The sequence below is a fragment of the Indicator indicator genome, chromosome 24, assembly GCF_027791375.1.
Source record: "Indicator indicator isolate 239-I01 chromosome 24, UM_Iind_1.1, whole genome shotgun sequence".
Classification (NCBI taxonomy): Eukaryota; Metazoa; Chordata; class Aves; order Piciformes; family Indicatoridae; genus Indicator; species Indicator indicator.
The window spans coordinates 9,860,791-9,888,526 of NC_072033.1; the positions used below are offsets into that span (position 1 = coordinate 9,860,791).

Consider the following 27,736-nt stretch of genomic DNA (forward strand, 5'->3'; position numbering starts at 1 on the left):
TTTCAAGAGCTGTGGAAAAGCAGTTTGAAATATTGAGAAGGTACAGGACTATTTCTAGGCAAAAAAAAAAAAGGCAAAAAATAATGAGCAAACTTCAAGTTCAGCTATTCATCATCTTCTTTAAAATACATTATAAATATTGTTCAAATGGTCAGAACTTCAAAACCGTTCTCATGGTTGGTTGTGGGTTTGTGGTTTATTTTTTCAAGTAATAGAAAAGTTGCTTAAAAACAATAGTTATTGCCTTTATATCTTTCATTTATGTCACTCTACTAGATAGCATCCTGCAGAAAATGAAATCGCACCTCCTTGTAAAAGCTTTGCACTCTGTGGTTCCCACACCGACCCCTCCTCGTGCCCCAGCGATGCTCTCCCAGCCAGGAGACAGGACCAGGACCAGGGTTTTGCCCTTGCGCTTTCTCTCGCCCTCAGGTTTCCCACTCGCTCGCTCCATCACGTACACCTTCACCACGAGGGTGAAACACCTACCAAACACTACACCATATAAAAATGTAAACAATAGCATAGTAAGACAAAATGCTTCCAAAAGCAAGATAAATTAAAAGACACACAACACCTGGTGGGCGGGAGGGCAGGTGGGACTGTGCTGCTGTGGATGAGGACTCCTATCTTCAGAAGAGGTAAAGGAAGGGTTTGCTTCTAAAGCATTAAGCGTATTTCCTTAGCCTTTAATTAATACATCACAGGAGCAGATTCATGGCCATCTACTGTTATCTGAAACCTCTTTAGCTAGGATAATCAAGTAAAAAATAGCGATGACCAGAGGCGGCCCCAGGGATGGCAGAGCTACGAGACATGGCTGTGTCTGCTTATCCCAAAGAGAGGTTTGGGAGGCTGATACAAAACGAAAGAGACTTTGACCACCACCACACCATCCAGCTTGTACTTTCCATGAGATATTTAAACCCTAGCTAAAAGGCAGCTGGTGGGCATGTCACCATCAACTCGCATTAACTTCTATAATCACCACTTCAGCTCCAAACGGGGCCCTTCAGTTAAACATTGAAAGAAAAAAAAAAAAAAAACAACAACCAAACAAAAACCACTTTGTTCCTTCAGACACAGAAGTTTATTCTGATCCCCACCACCCCCCACTCCAAAAAAAAGTTAGAGGTTGTCCAAAAAAAAAAAAAAAAAAAAAAAAAAAATCAAGCAATTTTTGTCTGCTTCAGTCATTGCTGACTCTCGGAAGCAGGGAGCTTTTATTTTACCTTTTTTTACTCCAATAATCCTACCAGATGACACACAGACACACACCAACTCCTCTTGCTTTGTAGGGAATGTATTAAAGCCGTGACTGTCAGTGGCCACGCAGAGGGACTCTGGAAATTAAGGATTTGCATAAGATGCAGTCTCGCTCACCGCTCCTCCCAGGGCTGGCATCAGCCATCTTCCACCCCCTTCCAGCTACTTTGTTCTTCACTTCGACATATATCCCTTAACAGGTTCATGGTAGACATGATAGAGGCTTTGACCAACACAAGCACTGACATATTTATATTAAAAAATAGTGCAAAATTTCAACATTTATATAAATAACTCTAAACCCCTGCTTTTGAATTTTTTTGTTGTTTTTTTTTTTTTTTTACAATGTAATACACGATTTTTGAGTTGGCACTCAAAAAATTGCCATTTTTTCTTCTATTTCAGAAAACAACTTTTTTTTTTCTTTTTTTTTCTTTTTTTGAATAGGCCTCTTCTAATACAAAAATACTCCTGCTCCTTACACATACACTTTCCTCTTATTTTTAATATATATTTATATATTTATATTGCAGATCTTTAAACAAAATGGGTTTTTTTGTGCAAATATTTTGTCTTTAAAGATAAGTGAAATAATCAAACTAAAAAAAAAAAAAGCATTCACACACAGCTCAACTAGAAACAACAACAACAAAAACACCAAAAAAAACCAAACGAAAAAAGGACTACAGTTGATTTTTTTTTCCTTTTTAAACGTCTAGACACAGCTCAATAAAGAAATGTTTTTGCAAGCTTGGTAGGCTTGTGCATTCAGACCAGACATAACAAGTAAATATTTATACATGGAGAGATGGGGAAGGGCTTTATTTTTTTCTTTGCTCATCTTCCTCAACTCTCTCTCTCTCCTTTTTCTTTTAACGAGAAGTGCAGAGTGTTTCTTTTGCTTTCTTGCCTTTTTTTTTCTTTTCTTTCTTTTTGTTTTTTTTTTTTTTAAAAGGGGTGCCCTTTTTGTTTCTCTTTCTCTTTGTTCCACACGGTTGTGCTCTCAAGGCCATTGATTTGTGAATGATGGAGTCTGCTGCCCTCCAAGATGGAGGGCATCCCGTTGTTGTTCTGCTGGTGCTGGTAAAACGTAGACCCGGGGTAGTGCCCTATCACCTCGCTGTATGTGGGTGGCGGTCCCTCCATCCTACCATTGCTCCCATAGCAGGTCGCGCTGATGCCAGAGTTACTGCTGGGGGGGCACGGCCCCCCATACACTGAGTTATCTATCAAGTCACTGTCAAAGATGGTTCTGTTGGGGGGGGCCCGGACCGACTCTCTGTTGAGCTCCATTTGCTGCTCAGGGTCTCGCAGCTGCAGTGTGCAGGGTCCCTGGTACGGGGGGGGCTCCTCACCGTCCGACAGCGAGATGGTGGGCGGCAGGTCGATCTCATGCTGCATGTAGGGGTAGGTGGGCTGGAATCTGTTAAAGCGGTCCCTCTGCAGAAAGGATGGCACTGCCAGGCGGTCGCTGGGTCTCGGGGTGTAGATTTGCTGCTGAAAGGGAGAGAAAAAGAGAAAAGAGGAAGAGAGGTGTGAGACGCTGCACCCCGCTCAGCGGGAAAGGCCACGGCACCCATGCCCACGCTGCCCTCACCTCTGTTATTCCATTCCCCGACACTGTGCTTTCCGAAGGCCACAGGCTTCCCTCCTGCATGGGAAAGGAGAGAGAGGGCAGAGTGAGTGACTGCCAGCAGTGATAAGCTCCTTCTGCAAACAGCTCGTGCCAGGCTTCATACTGCACCAGAGCCCAGGTAAGATGCTGCTGCTGCATGTCCCTGCTCCAGCTGCAGCCAGTTCTAGCAGAGGTATTAGCTGCCATCATATATGCTGGGTATCAGAGGGGTGTGTGACAAGGGCATTAGTGTATTACCACCAAAAACAACACTTCTGATTAGAATTTCCCTCCATTTTCACCTCCGTTTATACTGAATAGATCATTTGCAGAATGAATGATGAGAATGACACCAGCAAACAACGCTCTGCAGACTTCCTCCCTCCCACCCACCCACACCCACCCAGCATGTTTCTCTCCCTGGTTCAAACATGCCAAAGGAGTATTTTTCAATTTGTGATCCATGAGCTGTGGGTGATTCACAAGACATCAGAAAATGCTCCATGAAATAATGACAAGATTTTTTTAAAAAGAAAAACCTGACACCCACATTCTGATGCACACAATCAAGGAAAGCATGGGAAAACATAGATAAGTGAATAACTAAATGTTAAGCCTAATTTTGATTTAGCTTAAAAAAAAAAAAAAATCTGTAGCAACAGGATGGTTCCAGAGTATTTCTTCTCCAAAAAGATAAATGGTTCTTAGCTTAAACAGCCTGGAGAACTGTGTTCTAGAGGTTTCCTTACGTTGCAAGCATCACCCTGATCCTGCAATCCCAACCCGGGCACCAACAACCCCAGGCAGGAGAAAGCCACAAGCCAATTTCCCCCAAACCATGAGATTAGTTTACAACTCATGATCAAAACAAACAAAGGTTCTTCCCATTTGCTGTCACCCTAGACACTTCTGCCTTAAGAACTAAAACATTTAAATATTGCAAATATTCACATGGAGCGAAGCAGCATCCCTCCCAGGCAGGGCTGGAGCAAAAAAAGCCAGAAGGCTCCTCATTATAACCTGGAAGAGCTGGCATTTGTCAGTTCCCTGCAGGTGAATCTCCAGTTCTGGCACAGGCAGAAGTATCTACCACCAGTAAAATAATAAATAAGTAACTGCCAAGGTTGTTTCTTTTTCACTTTAGGGTGTCACATCCAAAGTCCATTCTCAGGCCCACCCTACACAGCAGGGCTGACCAGAGAAGCAAGCCACAAGCCCTCCCACTATGAAAACACCCATTCCTTTAATAACCTGGTGACAGTCTGCGCAGCCTGGTGTCCCTATGAAAGTAAAAAACTGCAATGGTACCACAGCACCACAAACATTTTCACTGATAAAGTCAGAAAGGATTCTGCCTGCTGATGCTCCCTGGACCTTGCCCAGCTGTGAAGCACATCTAGCTTCATCCCAGGCTGTGGCATGCAAGAGAAAACATTGCTGCATAACTTTGCAGCTTTCCCAGTAAGAGGCTGATGCTACTCTTGGAAGCATCTTCAAAAGCTAACAGGCTGGGAGTGCCTCCTTGGGCAGAACCAGCCCAAGCCCGACAGTAAAAGCCTCAGCACTGGGGCATACCAAGACATACATCCAACTGCCCAAAATACAGCATTTACACCTCCAAAACAGCCACCTGTTATATTCCCCCTCCTCTTTTCCTTCTTCATTTTCCCCAACTTGGAATATACTTTCTCTCGTGGTATCACACGTGGCATCAGGTATGGAGAGAATTCCATGAGGTTCCTGTTTGTGAAGCTCAGCTCTGCACATAAGCCTCAAGGCAGTCCTGTTGCCAGTTCGAAGAAAACAGTAATTTGTATGGAAATGAGGGAGCCCAGATTCTTCCCACTTCTCAGTTTTTTAGGGAGCATCTCCTTGGAGCAGAGGTTAAGTGCTGCAATGCCACCATCCCTCCAGCTACTGCTAATGAACACACTGGCTGAGCTGTGCGCTGCACAACACCAGGTTCCATACAGACTTGAGACTTCAGTATGCAGCTGCTCACACAGGCATCAACTGCTTGCTCTGGTCCATTTTACATACTTCTTGCCTGCAGGGACAGTCTGCAGTCAAATTCTGTCGGTAGCCAAAATACCCCAGAGGAACTGCATCTGCCACAGCTTAAACCCTCACCTCTCACCCCTGCTCAGCCATGGCACTGACACCAAAGGGAACAGGGAGGGTTTCCAGCACTGCCACACATGCTGCTGGCCCTTCACCTTATCCCAAAGGATGCTGAAGCAGTGGGCAGGTGCAGGAAGCACTTTGAAAATTGTATTTACTTTGCCATGCCCCCGTGGCAAGCTTCCTGAGCAGCAAGTACCCCTCTGCCTTCTGCTAGATGTTTTATATTTAACTTGGCAGTGGGCAGTGCCATGGCAATATCCCATCTGCTTCTCCCTTTCCTGGGAGTGATGTCAGCTGGCTCCCATGAGGGTGGCTGTATCCCAGCACTTCCAGGCACGTGAGACATGGCTGTGCTCAGCTGGGGCTTGCTGCTGCGGCAGGAGGGCACACATACACCTTTATGGGAGCTGCTCCACCCAGAACGTCCCCTACTCCTAAGTGTCACCTCACCAAAAGTCTGCACCCAGATGTTTAGAAGAAGTATCTGGCTCACACACTGACTCATCTGTTGGTACAGATGAGGTCCAGGAATGATGCTCCAGGCAACACATGGATGCAAGAGTAGCAAAGTAGTAGAAACAGCACGCTCGCTGCTCATCGACACCAGCCCTCTCCCTCACACACCACTGTAAAGCCCATCTGGGTAAAGGCTGCTCTCTCCCCAGAACTCAACAGCAGGATTAAAATTGCTGGAAATCAGTAGCCAGAGGAGGGCAAAGCCTCAGAGACAGAAAACACACTTCTAGACTTCTCACTTCCAGCATGGGATGGCTACACAGCCCCACTGAGCCAAGAAAACCACACTGCCCTGTAAATCCTCACTTCGGGGCTCTCCTTGCTTACCTCTGATTTTCAGAATATTTAGGACTTGAATTCACCTCAACAATGGCAGAGTCTAGAAAGCTCTGGTTTTCTGAAACAAAAGCTGAGACTGCTGTCTGATGAGCAATACGGCTGCAAAAGCCTCCCCAAGTATTCCAGGACTCGCTGCTGAACCTAAAATTACTTTTTAATTTCTTTTTAGAGATCAGTCATCAACTTCTACAGAACTGCTTGTTTAAGAAACCTCAAAGAATTTTCTCTGTAAAGCTGCATGGTGCAGATTAAGCCTCTGAGCCTTCAGGAGGACTTGTATTTTCTATTCTGGGGGACAAAGGCGTTCTTGGAAATCGAATTTAAACCACGTTTCTGGGGGGAGTGAGCTATCACTGTTTCAAAGGTGCAGGGACGGTGTCATTCTTACTGCAAAGAAAGTTTTTAGTAGCATTTCTTAAATATTGTTATAAGGAGACAGATTAAGTATAGCGAGACCAATGCTGGAGAAACACATGACCTAATACAAAAATTCCTTTATAGCAAGAAGAGCATCAAAGTATCTTTAGGGAAATCAATTTCTCCTTCACTTGTAATTTTTGAGCTACTACAACAAAAGGACAACTTGGGCAGACCTAGCAGCATCCTGACCATGGGATGAACTACTTTAATATTTCAAAAGATGAAAAGCATGCGTGCAGCCCCAGTGCCCATCTGTGGTCACGACAGCAAAATGAAGTTTGGGATTTAAAAAGCCCAGTGCCAGTTCACTGCAAGTTTAATGGACTACGTGAACCAGTATCCAGTTCAGCGCAGCCTCTGCCTGCCAGCCCTTGGCACTTGTTTAGGCTGGAGCTGGTTTCTGCAAAAAGACACGCTGTGCTGAATGCCAGAGGAGACACCTCTAAGATCTTTATTATGATTGATCCCCCTCTAACGACCTTCCTGCTTAGCACAGGATGGGCTTCCCTGTCCCATCAGGAGGGCGCTCAGGCCACAGGGAACCTTGGCTGCCACTCTATCACTGCTACACTGACAGGGGCAGAGAGAGGGGGAAGAATTATAAAGAGTGGGGAAAAAAAACCCCAACAAACCCAAAACGGTATATTCACATATCTCTCCTTAGCTCTGAGAAAGGTTTTGAAGATTCTGCATCCTGTGTCTAGCAAAGGTGCAGAGATAAACCTCTGCTGAAAAGCCATTTCATCACTCATGTGTCTGAAGGCCAACTACATAATGGAGCTGGTTTGGTGTGGAAAGTTTTGCCTGGTAAAATTTGAAACAGAAAAAAACCCCAAAACTTTGAAAAAGGAGAAAAAGGCATTCTCTTTTAAACAGTAGACCTGAAATTTTTGTTCAGTCTCCACAGGATTTTGTCTTCTCCCTCCATGTTAGTCTTCCTTCTTAAAGAAAATAAAATCCAAGCCATTTAAGAAAACAGACATTTGTATATTAAAACAAAAAAGATTTGATCTGATACTTGGTTTGAAAATGTAAAAGGAAACATTTTGGTCTTGTTCAAGTAAAATATTCTGGACATGATAAAAGAGTAAAATATCTGAGAACAAGAAAGCAACCTTTCTGCTATTTTTATTAATCCATGTGCTTGGGTGCCCACATTCTGCTGCTGCTGGAATCCCACTGTATGAGATGGTAAGATGAGATGTAATATTTCTGTGAGTCCAGGAGGAGCAGGGATCTGGGGTGGGGGGGTGGTCAGCTCTGCTCCCTATAGCAGGCAGGTGCTGGAGCAATCACCACCCGCGCTCTGGCTAGTTGAACACAAGATCAGGCACTCCAGCACTTGGATCTCATGGTACAGCACCAACAGACTGAGCTCACTGTTGTGCCCTCTGGAACTGTGCTCCACAGCCCATAAAACAAGGTGGGGCTTTAATTGAGTTTGGGGTGGACACAGCTTCCTTCCCAATGGGTGTCTTCCTCACTTTGGCACTGAGTGTCCAATACAGGACCTTTGTCAGCTGTGAGCAACGTGACAAAAAGAGCAGCTACGGAGCAGAGGGACAGCTGTGCCCCGGACATCTGCCTGCTGGACAGCCTTCTACAGCACTTAACTGAAGACTTACTTCATGAAAGACGTTAGATCTCTTTCCCTCTCTTTAAAAAGAAAAAAGAGAAAATAGAAGGAAAAAAAAAAGAGGGGGGAGGGTGGGGGGGAGAAAGCAATCCCAATATTTGATCTTTTTTCCTGCAGTGAGCATGAATTTGATACAAGACCCACACAGACCATCACAAGGCAGCACCGGTGTGCTCAGCCTGCCCTGGAAGCCTGCAGAGAAGGCTTGAAGCAGTGACCTTGAGGAAGCCCTATCATTTTAAAGAGCTTTAAGATCCTTCAGGGTGAATGTTAAAAAAAAAAATAAAAGCATCATTGCAAGATATGCCTGCACTGAAGGCAGAGCCACGTAGGCAGCTGTGAATAGTACATGCTCACCTTCCAAGAAAATGTGATGCCTTTTTCTCTACAGGATCTTGTAAGTCCCCCTGAGCTGCTGCATTTGAGAAAACTGCATAAACCAACATCTGCCCTGAGGCTGCAGAGGCTTGCCATAGAGTCCCTGTCAGAGGTACAATTAACATGTTTCTCCTTGGGCGTTTATGAAACAGGGAGCCTGGATTACACAGGGAACCTATTGAGCATCCCCTTGGAAAGATTTTGGCTAATCTGACTGACAAGTGTTTGCTGACCCCTCCACCACAGCAATGGCAGCACCACTGGTGAAAACTTGAGGATTTTCCATGCTCCTCAAGATGTTTTTATACAGTCATTTGAGACTCTTCAGCTGGAGCTACCTCAGACTCAATAGTCTGGGGCTGTTAAAGGCACAGTATATCCACCCCAAGGAGCTGAGGGTACACAGTGGTTTCTGAAACTGGACGTACTAAAAACGGCCTTGTGCAGTTACTTTACTGATGTCAAGACCAAATTGCAAACCCAGGCAAAGGCAGAGGCCATGGCTGTCCATATACTGCAACATACAACACTCTAAAGAGCCACAGGTATGCCTAAAAGCCTCTCTCTCCCCATAACTGAGAGGCAGAAGATGACGCCAAGACTCAACCTGGAGGGTGTCTCTTCATGCACAAGCACAACCTAAATGAACGCCTTTGGGTCTCACATTCCCCCAGGGTCACATCACTTGACAAATGGCACAGGAGGACGTGGGCTGGAAGAGCAGGGTGTGACTTACTGATGAGAGGTTCTCGTCTCGCCGCCTCCCCTGGCTGTGCCGGCTGATGAAGGATCGTGCAGAGAGCTTGTAGTGGTTCAGCAGACATGTGATCACCACCACCATCACCATCATCACCACCACGATTATGATTATCTGTACAAACTCCAGCTCCGCTGCAAGAGAGACAGACAGACTTTAGGCCACCAGAAGCAGCATGGACTTGAGCAGAAGAAAAGTAAAGTGGCTGAGATGCCAAAGACATCACTGTCTCCTTCCCCTAAAAAGCTCTCACATGCCTACGTGGGCTCTGCATGCTTTGAGCTCAGCTACTTAATAAAAAACTCATTAATTCACTTTTTCAGTGCCACAGAAGAGTCTCTAGGAGGGATCTTTAATGGCAATCTGCAAAGCAGAATGTTTCCAAGCTACAACGCAGACAGGACTTCCCAAAGCCCTCCCAGCCACTGTGTGCTGGATGCCCCCACCACACAAAACCAGCAGCTTTGGGCCACGGAACCATTAACCAGCACAATTCACCCTAATGAAGCAATTTAGCTAAAGGGCAAGCTGAACTTTGGCAGTTCCCTTCCCATCACCACCACTCCTTCACCCAGGAAGGACCAGTCTGAAGTCCTCCTTGACAGACTCTTGAACCAGGCACATGTCCCCTTTGTCACAGGGGTTAGACAGTGACAAAGGGAGCCCATAGCATAGCACAACACAGCAGGCACTGGTGCTGGCAGCACCCCCTCTCCCAATGCCAGTCCACCCCATCACAGGGCACAGGCAGGGAGACCTCCTACTTTCTGGTGAGACACCAGATGGGCATGATGGATCTGCCAATGGGGGCCATATCCCAGAGCTCCAGACATCCCTCAGCTCAGGGTTCAGCCAGCTGACAGTGGCAGCTTGAATGGCTTGAACTGGCATAAAGGAAAACTGCCAAAAATGCTCCAAACAAGAACAAGCAAACAACAGACTGGCCAGTTAACTCTGGAGACATTTGGCAGGAGGCAGCAAGAAGCCACTCCTAAAATTCCCTAAGGAAATAATTCCTCACACCTCTCTGAGGCTAAGGAAAACTGAGTACTGGAGGCAAATGTAGCACTGGGGTCATTATTTCCATGCACTGGCACCCAGAGAGCAGATGCCATCCTGAACCAGTTGGTTGCTCCCCACAAGCCCCCTCAAGCCAGCAGTGCCCAGGACTTGCCATGCCCAGAACCAGGCAGCAGCAGCTCAAGTGCTCATAAAGGAGGGCCCAGACCAGCAAAATTCTACAGTTCTGTGGATTTAACCTGTTTGCTGCTCAGCACAGACAGCTATAAAATACAGTTTCGGAAAACTGTGCCCTAAGCTATCAAGGATGCCATCTGTATTTTATCTCTACAGACCCACAGGTATACATCTGTAGATACAGAGGAAGACCTATCACGCCTCGCAAGGCAGCATCACACCACTCAGACCAGCTGGGGTGGCTTCTGCTGAGTCAGGCAAATTTAATTTTACCTTTTTAATGGAAAGTTTTCTCCTAGCAGGTGGCATTTAAGTGCCAGTAAAAGCAAATAAATGTCAAGAAAACAGTCCAGGTGGTGAGTGCTGCCAGTTACCTCGGAGCTCATTCTGCTAAACAGCAGCTATTTCTGCCACTGCCCAAAATGCTTAACCAGCTCTGCCCACCACCTTCAAAAAGCAAAAGCAGAATTATACTTTGAAAGTAGAAACCTTAAAGTTAGTTGCACGAGGGAGTTGGAGCGCATATAGTTCCAGCACTCCATAACCAGAAGACGACATGTGGGGTGAAAAGAGAGGGATTAAAAGCCAAACATTGCAAAGGAGTTTTGCCTTAAAAATGCCTTTTAGCTAACGGCATCTTCTTAAGAGGAGCTTTCACAGCAAGCTCAGCAAGGTGCCCAAACACCGCTGTGAGGGGAAGAACCTGGAAAAAAACATCTTCCCAACAATGTATGAGCCAGCCCCAAAGCATCAGCTGACAGAATGACAGGTGCCAGACCCAAGGGTTGCCATGGGTGCCCTATGCTGGAGGAATGGGCTGAAACAGGAGTTCATTTCTTCTAAAGACAAACCAAGTCAATCAGGCACACAAACACACCAAAAGTAAAACGTTAGGAAAAAGAGACTGATGCAAAATCATTTTAAAAAAAGGCACAATGAGCACCTCCACACAGCTCCCCTGGGTGCTCTCTAGGTCACACACAAAACAGCCAAACCCCAGGGGGCCACTGACCTGGAGCCCCTCTGCTCACCTACACATGGACAGCAGAGCCCACAGGCATGGGGAGCAGGCACGAGCCTTGATTGCAGAGACTGCTTTTTGTGGAATTCATTACAGAAAGAAAAACACCCAACAACAACAAAACAAAACCAAAAAAAGAACCAAGGATTTTAGGAAAATGAGTCAATTTAGCCTCAAAATGCAGCATATGCTTTGGCCACAGTACAAAAACACAAGACAAAATATAAATGAGATCAGTGATGGAAAAAATTCCTTTTCCATTAAAAGAGATTATATTTCTGAAGAAAAACAAGACCAAGGTAGTAGTAAGGGAAAGTTCCTTTCCTAGGATGAGAGGTGCCTTAAAGGAAGCAAACCTTACTAAACTGGTCACAGTACTCTGGTGACACAGGTAAAGTTCTGGCCATCAGGAAGTGCTGCCCTAATTCCTTCCTAGGAAGGATAACACCAGATGTGTCATTTACAAAAGACCTAAGCCAAGCTTCCTGTACACACATGCACACATACAATGAGCAGAGGCTTAGCAGAAGAAAGGGTGGGAATTCTGCCACAGAATCACAGAATGTTAGAGGTTGGAAGGGACCTCCAGAAATCATTGAATCCAACCACCCCTGCCAAAAGCAGGATCACTTAGGGCAGGCTGCACAGGAATGCATCCAGGTGGGTTTTGAAAGTCTCCAGAGAAGGAGACTCCACAACCTCTCTGGGCCGCCTGTTCCAGTGCTTGGTCACCCTCACTGTAAACATGTTGAGGTGAAATCTTCTATATTCAAGTTTGTATCCCTTGTTCCTTGTCTTACTACTGTGCACCACTGAAAAGAGATTGGCCCCCTCCACTTGAGACCCACCCCTCAGATATTTATAGACACTGATCTGGGATAACATGTTGGTATCATCCGTCCCCATCCAGCCTTAAACACTGTTTAGTCCGGTTCTGGGGCTCCTGTAATTCAGGTGTTACACCACAGCTGCCAAGAGGTGCAGTAGTAAGGCACAGGATGACTACCAGAATGAAGGGGACACTGCTTTCCAGCAGGGGTGCTCCTACCAGCCCATCTCTCTTTCCCATTTTCTCCTGGAGCTGGTCACCTGCACAGGCTGGAACCCCTCAGGGACCACAGGGTGAAGGCCAGGAGAGGTACAGGCAGTGTTCAAACTCTAAACTGGGGTATTTCAATGTACAATGTAGTCTTATACCACGCTAATTACACTGCTGTTACCAAGAGAAGAGTAATTTTAGTACCTCACTTTGTGGGAGGAGGGGGAACAATTCATCTGCAAATTAGCATTCTGTAAACAGGTTAGGTGAAATGTGTCTCAACGCTAAAACCTGATCAGCTCCTCCTGTTTGGACTTCGGTCGGTTTGTGCCAATGGTCTTACTCTTCTCTGATCTCCTTCATTAGCATGGGGAAGCAAACAGCTCACTCACTGCAGTGGAGCACACCTAGCTGTGTCCAGCAACACTGACGAGGGCTCAAATGCTTATGTACTGTTTACAAAAACAAAATCTATCTGCCCCAGTATCACCCAGGTGGTGCATGTACACATGAGGAGACCAAACCCACCAGGAACCTCTGCTGTCTACATCAGCAGGAGCTCAGGGAAGAGCAGAAGGCTCTGAGTTTTGCTCTACCCTCAGCACAGCCCATGAGGAGCAGCACAGCCTCCCAGGGCCTAGCAGCAAACACATCAGGTACTTTGAAATGAGCTTTAATCCCAAAGATGTTCATGTTGCCAAATCTGGCCATTGGGAAGGGGTAAAAAAAAAAAAAAAAAAAAAAAAAAAAAAAAAAAAAAAAAAAGCAAGAATCAAAGCAAACCAAAAAAATCCCACACAATTTGTGCTTTCAGTTTTCAAGAAATTCATACCCACTTGAGGCACCAAAGTTTCTGCCAGCTCTCCCTCTGTTTTAACTTGTCTTCATGGGCTTCAATTTACAGAAGGGGAAAAAAACCCCAACAACCACCACGATATACTCAGATTTTATCCAAAGAGTTCAGTCAAACTAATGAAAAAAGACCATTAAAACCCCCAAACTTTAAGTTAATACATTATTATACAAGTGTAATTCAGCTGCTATGCTAACAGAAAGCCTTTGGGGAATGAAAACCAAGCCAAACTGCAAAGCACAGAATTTATAATTCTACTGGTATTCTTAAAAACACACACACAACAAAACAAGAAAAAACCCACAAAAAAACAACCTCAACACATTTTTGTAGCTGGCTTCCTAATCATTGTCACTTTTCAATTAGAAAAGACCTCATCTCATTTCTCTCTGTAATTTTCCCCAAGGGAAGTGTTATAAATGCACTAGGCTGTACAAGATGGGCACACTCAGCCTCCAAATGCAAAGTAAGGTCACACTCTTAATTTTGCATAATTTTTGTTCCAGAATACATTTCAAACTAACAGGTTCAGACATCACATTTAAGTGACACAACCTGCTTTTCTGTATTTTCTGTCTAGACACTGCAGCTTTGGGAGTTGGTCAGCATGCGTGCGACTGTTTTGCAACTAAGCATTTTCCCCCCAGATTCTCACAATCCTGAAACTGGATGTTCGTGATCAAGTGAAATCACTTGTCACATCCCATTCTTCAAGTTTGTCACTTGCTTGCCACTTTAAACCACGTGTGCCCTTGAAGAGGGGTTTCACAGTAGACAACAGCATTACATGGATGACAGGAGACCTTCCCAAAGCCTGCGGACCCCACAACGCACAGGCTGTGTCTGCTTTCCTGCTCAGAGGGCTTTCTGCAGGAAGGCAGCACATGCCCTTGCTGCCCAGGCTGCTGCCCAGCCACTGAGACAATAAAGCTCTACAGTGTCTGAAATTTATGAAAATAGCAGCTGGCTGGCAGCTGGTGCCAATGCTGTAGCACCTCACTGGCACAGCTGTCAGGGTGTCCAACCACACTGAGGACCATGGTCAGAGCTGAAAAAGAAGTGGCTGCAAAAAGGTTCATCCCAGAGCTTCCTCAAGTGAGTGTGGATAAAATGCTCAGCATCCACAAGTTTAAAATCCATTAAAATCCATCTTTTGTAAAGAGGGAGAGCTATGAGTCAGAGGTGACCCTGGGAGCACTGAACCTCTGCACACACACTGGCCGCAGGGGAGCTGAGGCTATGGTACACTTTAAATGCATTCCCTTACTTTTTACAGCTATACTACAGTTCATAAAACACTTACTATAAACTTTATTAATGCCCTTCTTTCCACACAGAGTATCACTGCTGAAGACAAATGGTCCAAAGCTCTGGCAAGTACAAAGAGGAGAAAAAACCCAAGCACATCTGCATTTTGCTGCAGTAGTGACAGGTACTCCAGCTATCATTTACAAGTGGACACTACAGCCTTCAGAGAGGGTCTCAGCCAAGACGTTCTTAGCTTTCAGTCAGGTGTAACATACATCTGAGGTCAAACCAGTTATCTTTAAGCTTCAGTTACAATTTCTATACTACTTCTCATGCATACCATGTGAGAAGTGGTAAGTTAAATTACTCGGGAGACAACAGCTAAGCTGTATCTGCACTAGCCACAATTCCTAAGAACAAAAAAAGTGTAAAAAAGAAAAGACACCAGTCATCATAAACGCTGTGGTGCACCCTGCTAAAAGCCAAGTCTTGTTTGCTGAGACAAAATTAAAGCGAGCAGAGAATCCCCTGCAGAATACTTTGCTTTCCCTGTGTTCACTTTCACTTCCTCTGGGTATTTTTATCATTAAAAATCCCTTAGTTGTGACTTGAAACAGATTGCTGGGACAGTTCAAGCACATTGAGTCCAATCACAAGCTCATACAGACTATCAAAAATATGCTCTTCAGGGTACTGCTGATTTCATCTTCTGGTGGACATCAGCCCAGCATCAGGCAATCCCATGCCCTGCTTCACTCCAGACAGGATGAGATACCTCCTGAGCAAGCTCTGCTGTTCAAAGTTAACGAGCCATCAGTTATTTTTTACCCAGTAGGAATGGGATATGCACCTCAGGTTCTGGGTGCTCCTGTGATGGTCCCTCAGCATCAGAGCCCCATTCTCTTTTGTTCTATCAGCGTTCTTTGGGAAAACACATATAAAACTGTTCTGAAGTTGCTCTGTGTGCCTGGCAATGAGGAGAGATGATAAAAGAGGCAGGCAAAGCCTTCATCAGGCTTTGGGACTGTTGCTCACAGCTATGCTGCCTTGAGGAAGCAGTGCCCCAACATCTGCAATAGCACAGGTCACAGAAAAGGCAAAAAACGTGGCTTTAAAATGAAAACTTAACTCCAGTGGTTTCGCCTTATCTAGAAACTGATGTAGCAGAAAAATCCAAAAGGAAGTGAGTAAGAGTCAGGGAGAGTAAAAAGTGGCTGAGAACAATGCAGATTTTGCTATTTCAGAAGTTTCAGAGAACTGTGCCAACAGCACTTCCCCCCTGAATCACCATCACTGCCCACACAGCTCCCATAAGCCAGGCTCCTCACTGGGCAGGTGGTGGTGTTTGACTTGCCCTCAGGTTTTAAGCCATCACAGTGCAAGGACCATCTTGTTGAAGACCCACCACAAACACCTGCAATCCAAGATAAGAGTCCTTGTCTACACTAGGACACTACTCTGCAATCCAGTGCAATGGAAATTTCCAGACTGGCCACTGTCCATCATACAAAGGGACTATTTTTAATAAAATGTCACTTGTGTTCCTAGAGAAATATCCTGTAAGCACTTAATTCAAGAGATCAGGAACCCTGCCACATACCTCTGGTCTTTTGTTTCTCAAACAGACCAGTTTTTACACCAGGACTGGATGGGATTGGTTTTGCACAGAGATTCCTCCTGCTGCCTAACGAGACTCACTAAAATGGGCAGAAGCAGATTGAGACTTCTCCAACTTTACTGTTGAACTACAAAGATGCGACTGGGTCTTGTATTCTGGGCAGCATCTCTGTAGCCTTCAGAAGACACAGGCTAAGGATGACTTCTAATGGCAGGTAGCTTGAGCATCCTGGCCCCATCCTGCCCCTGCAGTGCTCCTGACCACCCCAGCAGGGCCTGCAGGTGCCTACACAGGGTTTTAGAGCAAGGCATTGCCCATAGCTGTGGGCACACCACAGCCTCCCTCCCCACTCTAGTGGCAGAACCATAGCCTATGGTTGAAGACAGCACACAGAGATGGCAGGGGGAGTGCTGGCCAAAGGTGCAATTAAGGTCCCCAGGAAGTCAAGAGGACAAGCAGCTGGAGCAAAACTTGGCATGGAAGATGCAGCATGGTGAGGCAGAGGATTGCTCACCCTGATCCCAGGCACCTAGATCAGCTGCCAAGTGGTGAGCCCAGGCTCCCAGCCCATCCACCGCAGAGGGACAAAGTTTTCCTCCGCGTCATTCAGCCCAGGAACAAGACCCAGCTCTGACTCAGCCTTGTCGAGGAAACTTGTCCCTGCTGGGACTGCAGAAGCAACATGGCCCTTGGCACAGGAGTGAAGCCAAAGAGTTCACTGGCACAGGGTGCAATTACTGGGCACAAATCTACTGGCGTGAATAGGAAACCCACAGCACAGGACACCCAAGCCCTCTGCCAGCAACCAGCTTTTGGGCAAAACATGTCTCCTGTGGGGTGGCAGCAGGGTACCTGTTGACCTGTGCACAGAATTAGGAGATGCTTAGAGACAGCAGAGCTGAGAGAAGCATCCTGTGTTCTGCCTCTGGAGCCCTTGCTCCAACTGTGAAGCAGCACTTTCCACTCGGTATGTGCATGGCCACTTCATGGAGCACCTGTGGCTATTTACGGAGTTTGGCTCGTGTGGGTGACTCAGCATCATCATTCAACAGATTCCAGTCGAAAGCCCACAACCACATGGAGTGGCACAGCTCAGTGGGGACTGTCCCACAACAGTGCCCAGTGAGAGGCACCAGGCTTCAGCACAGCCCCAAGGAACAAGTACAAGTTGGGCCCTGGCTGATCCTGAAGTTTAGGAAACTTGTAAATGAATTGCTGCCTACCACCAGCTAAACATGGTGGCACTGTAATGTCACACCACACGTCCTGGCTTCTTCCATAATCCTTGGGGATTTAAGGTAAGTTCAACTGGTTGTGACACTCTGTCCTCCATACACACCCCCCCAGAAAGGAAGGTCTCTACAGAAACACAGACATACACAGAGAGCCTTTCCAGACACAGCAAAATTAACCATCTGAATTAACGAAAAGTGTTCACCACTCTGCAGTAGCACTTTCATCCCAGATTTTCCATTATCACCTCCAATATCCACAGAGCTGTCCCAGCTGCATGACTCAGAGAAAGATGCAACAGAGATGTGCATGGCCCTGACTGCAGTTCCCTCTCCTCCCAGTTTTCTTATCTTTTCATCTACTCCCACCCTTGTGCATCTTCTGTTTGAACAGGTTCCTTGTAGCCCTTGATGGTAGAACTCCAGTTACATAAAAATAGATGGAAAAGGCATCAGTAAGGGTTCAGCTACTTTTTAACTGAGCATGTGCAGAAACACGGTGGGGAGAAATGCAAGTCCAAACCATGTTGGTACTGGCAATAATTCAAAGCTTGAAGCTGAAGAGCATCCATGCAACCTTCCTCCCTCTCTGTGACTCCCCAAATTCTGCACTTGCAAGCTTTGTGGGAGACCGATTGGGGATGCTCAAGGATTTGAGCCAAGAACAGCTTCAGGCCAGTAACCTCAAAGGCATTCTCCATAAGGCTCCTCGAAGAGCAAATGGAAAACAAGTCTTGGAATAGGGGCAGACCAAGATTCTCCTCTTCCAGCACCAGGAAGTGTTACTCAGGACCCAAAACCTGGGCTGCTTCATTAACATGCTTCTCAGCTGCCTGCCCAGAGGTCCCTGTCTGCTCCCCTATGCACTCAGGGGTTTTGACATGCAGAAGGAGGATGTGACCCAGCATCTTCTCCAACAGACCTGAGCTGCTGCCTTCTCACGAAATTTATTGCCAATGGGTAGGCAGAGACACTGTCCTAAACTAGAAGTGATGGGTCTGACTTTCAGCCCTTCTCAGCACCCACATCTCTGGCCGAAGGCAGTGGCAAGGCCAGGGCTTGGGCACCAGTAGGCTGTAAGAGGAGGAGAAGGAGGAGGAGAGACACCCTTATCCATTTTGTCAGCTACTTGTCAACTGGCTCCTCTCCCCAGTCTTCACTGACACTTCAGAGCACCACAGCTCCAGCAGTGCCCAGAGGCACTGTCGAGAACAAGGAGACACACAAGGACAGTCCTTGCCATGAACAGCTGAGAGTCTACCACTACCTTGTATGCCCCAGTAAGTAGGACACAAAACAAGTTCTAATCACTTTTGGAAAACGAGAGCTGAGGACACCCTGTACTGCCTTGCCTTGCACATGCCAGCACCCTGTCTTTTGTAAGCAAAGAACCATTAAGGCCAGAGCTGACACTACTGAACTGGTCTGCAGTAGGCTTGGACTAAAGCAGGGTCCACAGAGTTAGCCTGAGGTCTACCCAGTTCTCATACTCAGTTTACAGCCCTGCCTGCCCCAAAAACTTTCATTTGTACCAGCCAGCTATGAACACACTTTCAGAGAGCAGGGGATGGATGTTACAGCAAAATTTGGTCACACTTTGGTGCAGCATGTAGCTCCCTGGAAGGACCTGAGCATTAAACTCAGAAGAATCAAGTCCAGCCAAAGTGTGGTCATGATGCCAGATGCTCATCAAAGTCTCTGTAAAAGGATGTGGGTTAGGCAATGTGGCCAAAGAGTGGACCTCATTTTTTTCTACTCAAGGCTAAAGAATGTGAATTTGAGAAGAGCTGCCTGAACCTAGTCACCATTCCAAGCTATAACTTTAGGGCAGAATAAACTCGTAACTCCTCAGTGAACAGCGGAAGGGGCTCGGACAGCAGCATCCCACAGGAAAGGCAGCAGGGTCAGCAGACCATGCCTGCCCTCAGCTCCTCACCCTCCCCTGATCATATATGCAGCATGGAAGAAAATACCCTGGCACAACACAGGCCAGTGCAAGCAGCTCTGCCTTGGAGCATCCTTCGCAGCCCTCCTTGGAAAAGGGACATGCCCATTATGCTAAACAGTACATTTGAACTGCTCTAATTTAAGGAAGAACCAAAACAGCTCCAGGGAACAGCTGGAATCCAAGGCTGCCAGAGAGGGTGCAGCACCAAACACTGGTCATGGTTTAGATGCTATTTCATCCACCAGATGCCAAGCTCCACTTGTTAAAGAGACCAATGTTCTCCCTCTCAGAGACTGTGGATGAGGAAGAAGAGAAGAAAGAACAAAAAACTTCAGATGGCAGATTACTCACCCTCTGCTGCTCGTCTGTTAGGTCATCTTAGAAACAATCAGACCAAAGTCATTACTGCAACATTTGTGTATGAGCGTCTGCTACATCTTTCTCCTAGATACAACCTCCATAAAGCCACATATGAAGGGCCCATTGGATTGTCAACAATTCTATTTGTTTACAAAGCAGCACAGGGTATACTGGAGATAGATACAGAACACAACCTTGATATTGCCACTGCTGGCACTCAGCAGATCTTGAAGTTGGAGCTGCAGCAGCAATAACAAAGCATCAAAAGGAGCAGGAGCAGGCAGGATAACTGGGAAGAGCCCGCTGGATTTGGTCCTGATGCATGCATCAGCAGCACAGTTCACAGATAAATGGCATTTCCAGATTCACCACTGCTGGTTCTGATGCAGCAAGCAGAAATAATGTTATGTGAGCCACTGATAGCAGGCTGAGTGCAGGACCGGAGGGCAGAAAACAAAGTGGGACCCAGAGAAGGAGCCTGTTAGAGAACAAACACTGCTGGAAGATGGGTGATGAGGCTCCAAGAAGTCATGTCCATAGCATCAATTCTCGGACCATAACTGTGTTTAATACAGTTCATTCTCTTCATTTGTCACCCCAGGTAATCAAGCATCACATCCTCTGAGTCATGGGCAAAATATGGCCTCATCCTGCACCCCCTGCCCTCATTTTTGTTTGTTTTAAAGGAAATGACCCCATTTCTGCCACAGAAGTATCAGACTGGTTAGACCTCAGAAAATACTTTTCTCCTTAGAACACAGTAACTGTCCTGATCACACCACTGAGCCTGTTTTCAAAAGAGAGGCTAGCATGGCCATGGTGGCAGCTGTGAAGCAGGACCTCCATTCAGGGACCAGAAACGCAGGAACAGCACTGTAGCACTCCGCTTTTACACGGCAACTGCAAACACAAGAGCTGGGGTCAGCAGCTCCTTCAGCTGGGACACCTCTCAGCTTTGAGCACAGACCTGTCAACTGGAGACCTGTTCAGACAAAATTCTAAAGACGTTAACCAGTTCCCTTGCAGTGATGAGAACAGTGAGGTTCTTTGGGACACTCAGACTCTAAAAATCTTCCCTTCTCTTCATTTCTGTGCCTACTCTGCCCTGGTGAGACTCCACCTGGAATACTGTGTCCAGTTTTGGGCTCCCCAGCTCAAGAGAGACAGAGACCTGCTGGAGAGAATCCAACAGAGAGCCACAAGGATGATTAGGGGACTTGAGCATCTCCCCTATGAAGAGAGACTGAGATCCCTGGGGCCATTTAGTCTTGAGAAGACTGAGAGGGGACCTCATCAATAAATATCTGAGGGGTAGGTCTCAAGCGGAGGGGGGCAATTTCTTTTCAGTGGTGCACAGTAATAAGACAAGAAACAACAGGTACAAGCTTGAACATAGAAGATTTCAGCTCAACATGAGGAGAAACTTCTTTACAGCGAGGGTGACGGAGCACTGGAACAGGCTGGCCAGAGAGGTTGTGGAGTGTCCTTCCTTGGACACATTCAAATCCCATCTGGATGCATTCCTGTGCAGATTATCCTGGGTGATCCTCCTTTGGCAGGGGGGTTGGACCTGATGATCTCTGGAGGTCCCTTCCAACCTCTCATGTACTGTGACTCTGTGATACTTGTTTTGCCCTCCCCTCTTTCAGGATTTTGGGACAAGGTATTTTGCACAGTAAGCATGATCCCAGCCTACTGAGATGGCTGGAAGGAGCACATTGCTTTTGAAGTTCCTCCCAAAGGTAAGGACAGCTAAACTGGATTAAAAGAATATAGCAATTTTGATTTTGCACTTAAAGGGCAGGTAAATTTGCTTGTTCATGAGAAAATGTTGAGCGAGGTTCATGGCCCCACCAAGCTGGGAACAACTAGCACAACCCCTGCTCCCCAGGAACCCAGACAATGGCATCAGGCTGGATGATGTCCAGGGCAGGGGCAAAAGCAGAATGTCATCCACCCCCTTCAACACAAGCATCCAGAGAGGGACATAGAACAAGAGCTTCCCATTTGCAATCATAAGCAGCGTGAAGCATTAAAAAAAAAAAAACAAACAAAAAAACAACTACCAAAAAAGGAGTGAAAAAACAGTGAGTACACAATGTGGATCAAACCCTGCCAGCTTCCCCTGAAAGGCCCAAGAGGTTTTGTTTGTCAGGGATATTTCTATGGCTAGTAAAAATAAACACATTAATAAATAAGTGTTTTCATATACCCTGGAAACACTCCTGATCAATATGTGGCTTGCTACCATAGAGGCTTTTTTTCCTTCCACCCAGCAGAAACTCATGACAAAGGAAAGCACATCTCATTTATGAACTTAGCTATAAATACTTTTGCTAACTGCCATTTAGGAATTTCATTTCCTGCTTGAGCAAGTCCTGTTGAAAGAGCCAATTACCAAATTTGTTTCTAGTTATAGAAATAGATGTTTGTCACTGCCCACATCTGTTTCAACAGACAAATTGCCAGTCGTGGACGCTCCAACAAGAGCAAGTGCTCCATACAGGGAGGGCTTTGCCACCTCTCGAGAAAGCTAACAGCAATTGCAGGGATTGGGTTTCCGATTCCAGCTTTGTCTGAGCCCCACCTCCCACTGCAATGGAGCTGCCTTGCACCGACGAGCACCTGCAGCTTCACCATCGGCCACAGCCGCCTGCATCACGTCACCCAGGGCACACCACTGACAGCTGCCAGCAGTACCATGGCCTGCTCCCTCCTCCTGCTGCTGTGGAGACACTAAGGAACATGCAGCATTTCATTAGTCACCGGCCCACCAAAACAAGGCAACTTTAATTCAGCAAGTCACGAGGATCCAGTATGCTGCATTTGTTGCACACATGGAAAGAAAGGCAGCAGCAAAGCATTCTCATCACCTGCAAAATGGTGAGATGGCACAGGCTGTGCTGCTCTGTGTGGGACACCCCACTGCAAAACAGCCAATGGTGACAACACATGGGTGCAGAGATGGAGGTGTACGGCTGTCATTGGCAGAGAGCACAGCCCCTGGGTCTGGATGCTGCCTATACATTTTACTGTGTCTCTCCCCCTGATTTTCTTCCCCTTCACTTTGCTCCATCCCAACCATGTTTAGAAAGTTCCCATTTCCACTTATTCCTGGGAAAACCATTCATCAGCCAATTCACAACATGCTTAGCTATGGCCCTACAGCAGCAGCTGCAGCTCAGGTGCCCCAGTGCCAGCACCTGACCCCCAGCACGGTGCCCAGAAAGTAAGTCCTGTGAGACCAGCGTTCAAGCAGGGACACAGAGACAAGCAGCAACACCCATGCCTCCCTGCCACAAGCACAACACCCATCGACACACATCCAGTGGCTGGCTTAGGGATGAAGCCATGGAACATCCTGTGCTATGCCTGGGGATCCTCTGTTCCTCAAGCACTTCTCCTGTGTCAGTCAGCAGGGCAACCCTGATGCATGCCTGGCTTATCAATCTGATGCAGCCCTGAGGAGCCCGTTGGAGTTCGGGAGCAGTGCCAGGACCTCATCATGCCCTTGTTCCAAGGCCACAGTGCTGCAGCTCCCCCCTGGGCTCCGGGACATGTGCCCTGGGGCAGCAGTGCCACAGGGGCTGCCCCAACACACGGCTCGCAGACGGGTGTCGAAACACAGATTGATTGAGCAAGTTGGCCAGAGCCACAGAGGTCATGACAGGCCTGGAACTGTGACCGGATTTCCTCAGCCCTGTCTAGGGACGAGCAGGACACCTCTTCCTTCTCTGCCTCCTCATCTATATCATTTTCCAGCTTTGCTTACAAAAGGAGTGACCCTTCACAAGGTAAGTCACTCCCATGGAACAGTCTTAAGTTACAGACATAATTATGCATTGCAGAAACAAAACATACAAAATGCATACAGATGCCCAGGCAGGCACTTTGCACTTGGTCACTGCAAGATTCAAGTTCATTTCTTGAGCTGGCCTGAACACCACCAGATGGGAGCGAATGCATGTGCATACTCTCACACGGAGATGTGAAATAAAATGTTATATTTATATACACACACGGCAGAGCGAATGGAGGAGGTGCGCAAAACCGCCCCAAATCTGACAAAATCCAAGGTAGTAAATTTACTTCCACCTCAGCTGCAGCAACAGCCTGAGAAAGGGTTTAACTCCCACAGCAGATATGCTGGCAAGTCCAAGTTCTGTTGCAGCGTTTTGCATGTGCGAGTTTTTAAGGATGCACAAAGAGAAACTGCTGCCCATATACAGCGCAGCAATGATGGGTTTTGGAGAAAAGGTCTGGGTTCCCGTGGCCTCCCTTCACCCGGCGGAACGAGCCCAGCCTCCCCATCCCAGTTCCCATCCCCTGGCACATCTGCCTCCCTCCTCCCCGCCCCATTGTCCCCAGCACCTCCGTCCTGTCCGCAGATGGCAGATTGATGACATGGGGCGGCGGAGTCGAGCCGACCCCCGAGGTCAGCCCCGACAATGGGTTTTCGGAGCGGCTGGAGGGAAGAGGCCGCGGGGGTGAGGAGGAGCCCCCCCGGTCTCCCCATCCCCTCACGGCAGCGATTTCGAGCCCGGCCTTTCCAGTCGCCTGGGCGGGCACCTGCCCGCGGCCGGGGCCGCTCGGCGGGGCCGGGAAGAGAGCGGCAGCTGCCCCCGCACCGGGGCGGAGGACGGGGAAGGGGGGGAAGAGCAGAGGGGAGGATTATCCATGGACACTGTCTGTCCCCTTTTCACTGCATTTAACAATAAAGCAGTAGCTATAGCAACGGGGTTAATTAATGCATCCATTTACATAACTAAAACTCTGAACCCATTCAAACTTCGCTGATACTTTCATTCTTAAACCTGGTCTGCAAGGCTGTGCTCTGATGGGGAACCCAAACAAATACGGCCATACCCACCTACTGCTGCACTCGCAGAGATGCAGGTACAGGCAGGACACGGCACAGACACAACCTGCACAAAGCCAACCCCTCGGCCGCGGGTCCTACAGCCTGCCCTGCCCCGAAGGCTCCAAGAGCCATTTGCTCCACATACCTTTGCTCCCCTCCCCGAAAGCATTGACATTTGCATATAAGCATGAAAGTCAAGAAAAAAAAAAAAAGTGACTGAAGTGTCCTTCAACAAATGAAAGAGGAAAAAATGATTTTCAGAGCTGGAGGAGTAAGCGCATTCCAAGACAGAGGGGGTAAGGAGATAGGCAATGTAAAGGTTTCAGACTATCGTATAACCAGAGGGGGAAATGTCTTCTCACCACAAACATGCATCTGCATGATGTCTAGACAGTCATAAAAAGGGCAATTAAAGTACTGCAGGCTGCAGTAAGCTAATGTCTCCTCTCCCAGTCTAAACAGTTGAAACATACTGTACTAACTTCGAAAAAAAAAAAAAAAGGATAAAGAAAGACAAGTTTGTAAGGAAAAATGTTTTGAAAATCGGTTTTAAATAAGACAGTAAATTAATTCAACCTTGTCGAATCTTTGCTTTATAACATATCAAATATTCCGCCTGCGTCCTGTCTAGACTGCGATAACAAAGGGCATTTAAAGCCCTGCAAGATGCGCTGACAGAGTAGCCATTTAAAGATGCAGTATTGCTTTCTCCATCTAAAACGATTTGTCAGATGGAGTTAAAATGAAAATGTTAAGTAATCACTCTGGTTCACAACCATTTCAAAAGAAAAAAAAAAAAAAAAAAAACCACAAAACCCCCACAGCTCATAGATATAAATCCCACTAAAAATCATTCCAATGTATCATTCTGGTGAGATTTGTTTGGCAGGGTTTGTTTTTTGTTTTGTTTTTTTTTAAATGACATTTGCTTTTTTTCAAATTTATTTTGTTAATCTGAGATGTTACTGGCTTTCTGCAGCACATGCATTTCTAAATAGGAGTGTATTAAGTTTGCAAATACCAGCTCCAAGTACCAATTGATTTATTGATACGAAATGATGACCTGTAGAGAGACATCATTATAACTGCAAGGGTTAACAGTGAAAAGGATTATTTTTTAATTTTAATTTACTTAAAAGCAAAAGAATAAGCACTTTCACATGAGACAAACTGGCCAGTCTCCATCACTGATACAGTTCAGGCTGGGCAGTCACTGTCCTCAGGAGAGCAAGAGAGAAAGAAAAGTTAAAGCAAACTATGTGGGTGTGCACAGCATGGGGCAGCTTTTTGTGTTTTGGGTTTGTTTTTTTTTTTGGTTGGCAGTTTGCTGTTGTTTTTCCTCAAAGAAAAGCTTTCTAAAAAAACAGAACCGCATATAATCTATTCTAAGACAAGAAATATTCTCCTCCCTTCTGAGCTTTATCAGCTGCTGGAGAACCAAAATCTCAAAAAAAAAAAAAAATAGACATGCAAAACAGCTGATCTGGCTTAACAGGATGGCTAATGCTACCCACAATGGAGCAAAGGCCTCTACAGCTACCCTACCTGCAGCCACCCAACATCAGACAGGCTTTCAAAGACTGTTGTGTTGTGACATGGCATAACCAGATGCCCCTGGCAAGGGAGGGGGACTGGGGCGTGCCCAGTGCTGGGTCCAACCACACCACACAAAGCACTTCTATAGGGGGAGACATGGTGAGGAGTTACCCCATAGAGTTCAAAACCAGGCTGCTCCTCACCCTATAGCATCCCACCACCCCCTCATTCACACCCTTGTTTCTTAATTATTATTTTAATAAGACTGTTTCTAACTTCACTGTTCACTCTGCAATAGCCCAAGGGCTACAACTGTTCATTAGACAGAGTTTCTGGTTTAATTGCACTGACACAGATGTGTAGGTTATCTGGAAGAAATTACTAAAGTAAGCAGTAAAAAATGAGGCTGGATACTTTTCTTCCCTTATGGAGAGTTTAACTTAACATTACCTCCCCCTACACCCCTTACAAGCAGCATCATTCGGTACACTGTGGGTTCATAGGGGAATTAACTCCAAATTGGTCACACTGCCACAGTGTGTACAGGTGCACTTTGCTCCTCACACTGCTCTAGGATTTCTGCGAAGGTAAAAAGTGCAGGTTTGTCCCCATGGCTGCAGACATGGTGCTGGAGGCGCCTGGCACCACCATGGGTGGCCAGACCAACCTACCAGGGTCTGTAGCACAGCCCCTCCACAGGTGCATGGAACAGAGCTCCACAGAAGTCCTGCCATCCCTGGAGAGAAGCATGTGGCTGATACTGGCCAGCTGCCATGTTCCCCCCACTGTCACCAGCAGGATGGCCCATGTTCCCCAGGCAGCACAAGTCAATGACAATCACCTGAGAGTGAACTATCCAAGACCATCAGTAACGCTTTAGGGAAGAAGTTCAAGGCTTGATGTGACCCTAACTTGTAGGTTTTGCCGTAAGGATAAAACAAGGTCCCTGATGAATGCTCAGCTGCAGACAGCCTGTGTGTCATGTTGTCATGGCTTTTGGTGACTCCAGAATCACTACCCCTGAGTAAGGCCAAAGAAGCACCAAACCCTAGCAGGTCAATGCCCAACAGCTCATGCTCATCCCCACACCAGCACCAGCTGCAGTCGGGCAGCAGGCTCCCCTGGTAGCTCCTCACTCTGCAAAGAGGTAAATCACCAGACACAGAAAAAAAGAATGTCATCACTACTGCTCAACAGTGTCCAGACTTCGTACCCGCCACAGTTGTGCAGCTGTCAAATCAGCCATGGAGTTTACATGAACTTCCTCTGCAATTCATGTTAGTGAGAGCCAGACACATAATAGCCTTGGATTCATGAAGAAAGAGCTGCCAGAGTTATTTCTATTTAAAACCTCTATTTGAGCTTCACAGACTCATTCTTCACACATAATACACATGCACATACACACAAAATGAAGAAGTGAGCCAGATCGAGAAGCATTTCACTTCACCAAGAGCACTGCCTAAGAGCAATTTCAGGTTTTGGCTCACTCTTATTATTTAATAGATTTTAATTCAATAAGAAGAAGTATGAACTTGCCAATTTTTTGTTATGTCTTCTTGCCGGGGGGGGGGGGGGGGGGGGGGGGAGGGGGAGGAAAAAATAAAAAAGGATGACATTTGCTACCAATGTATTGAACCATTCTCACCTCCTCCTCACCCCCCTGGCAAGGGGCTGCTCTCCTGAACAGCAGAACAAAGCACCCTCAGGTCGGGTGAAGGACAAGGCTGCTATAGCACTCAGCCAGCCAAGGCGACCTGGAGAGGGAGGTA

The 27,736-nt window shown here is 46.7% G+C and overlaps 1 protein-coding gene across 3 annotated transcripts in view; it reads right to left on the reverse strand.

The window, feature by feature from the left end:
* Positions 1-2,214: 2,214 nt before the first annotated feature.
* PMEPA1 (prostate transmembrane protein, androgen induced 1) overlaps positions 2,215-27,736 on the reverse strand; it is a 46,644-nt gene continuing 21,122 nt past the window's right edge. For 2 of the 3 annotated variants that reach the window (XM_054391962.1, XM_054391961.1), the window contains 3 exons: positions 9,031-9,185; positions 2,864-2,917; positions 2,215-2,763 (listed from right to left, as the gene is read on the reverse strand). In XM_054391962.1, coding sequence (XP_054247937.1) covers positions 2,215-2,763; positions 2,864-2,917; positions 9,031-9,185 — 758 coding nt within the window. Of the gene's footprint in view, positions 2,764-2,863; positions 2,918-9,030; positions 9,186-11,191; positions 11,207-27,736 lie in introns of all 3 variants that reach the window. The other variant, XM_054391963.1, reaches the window with a different exon arrangement.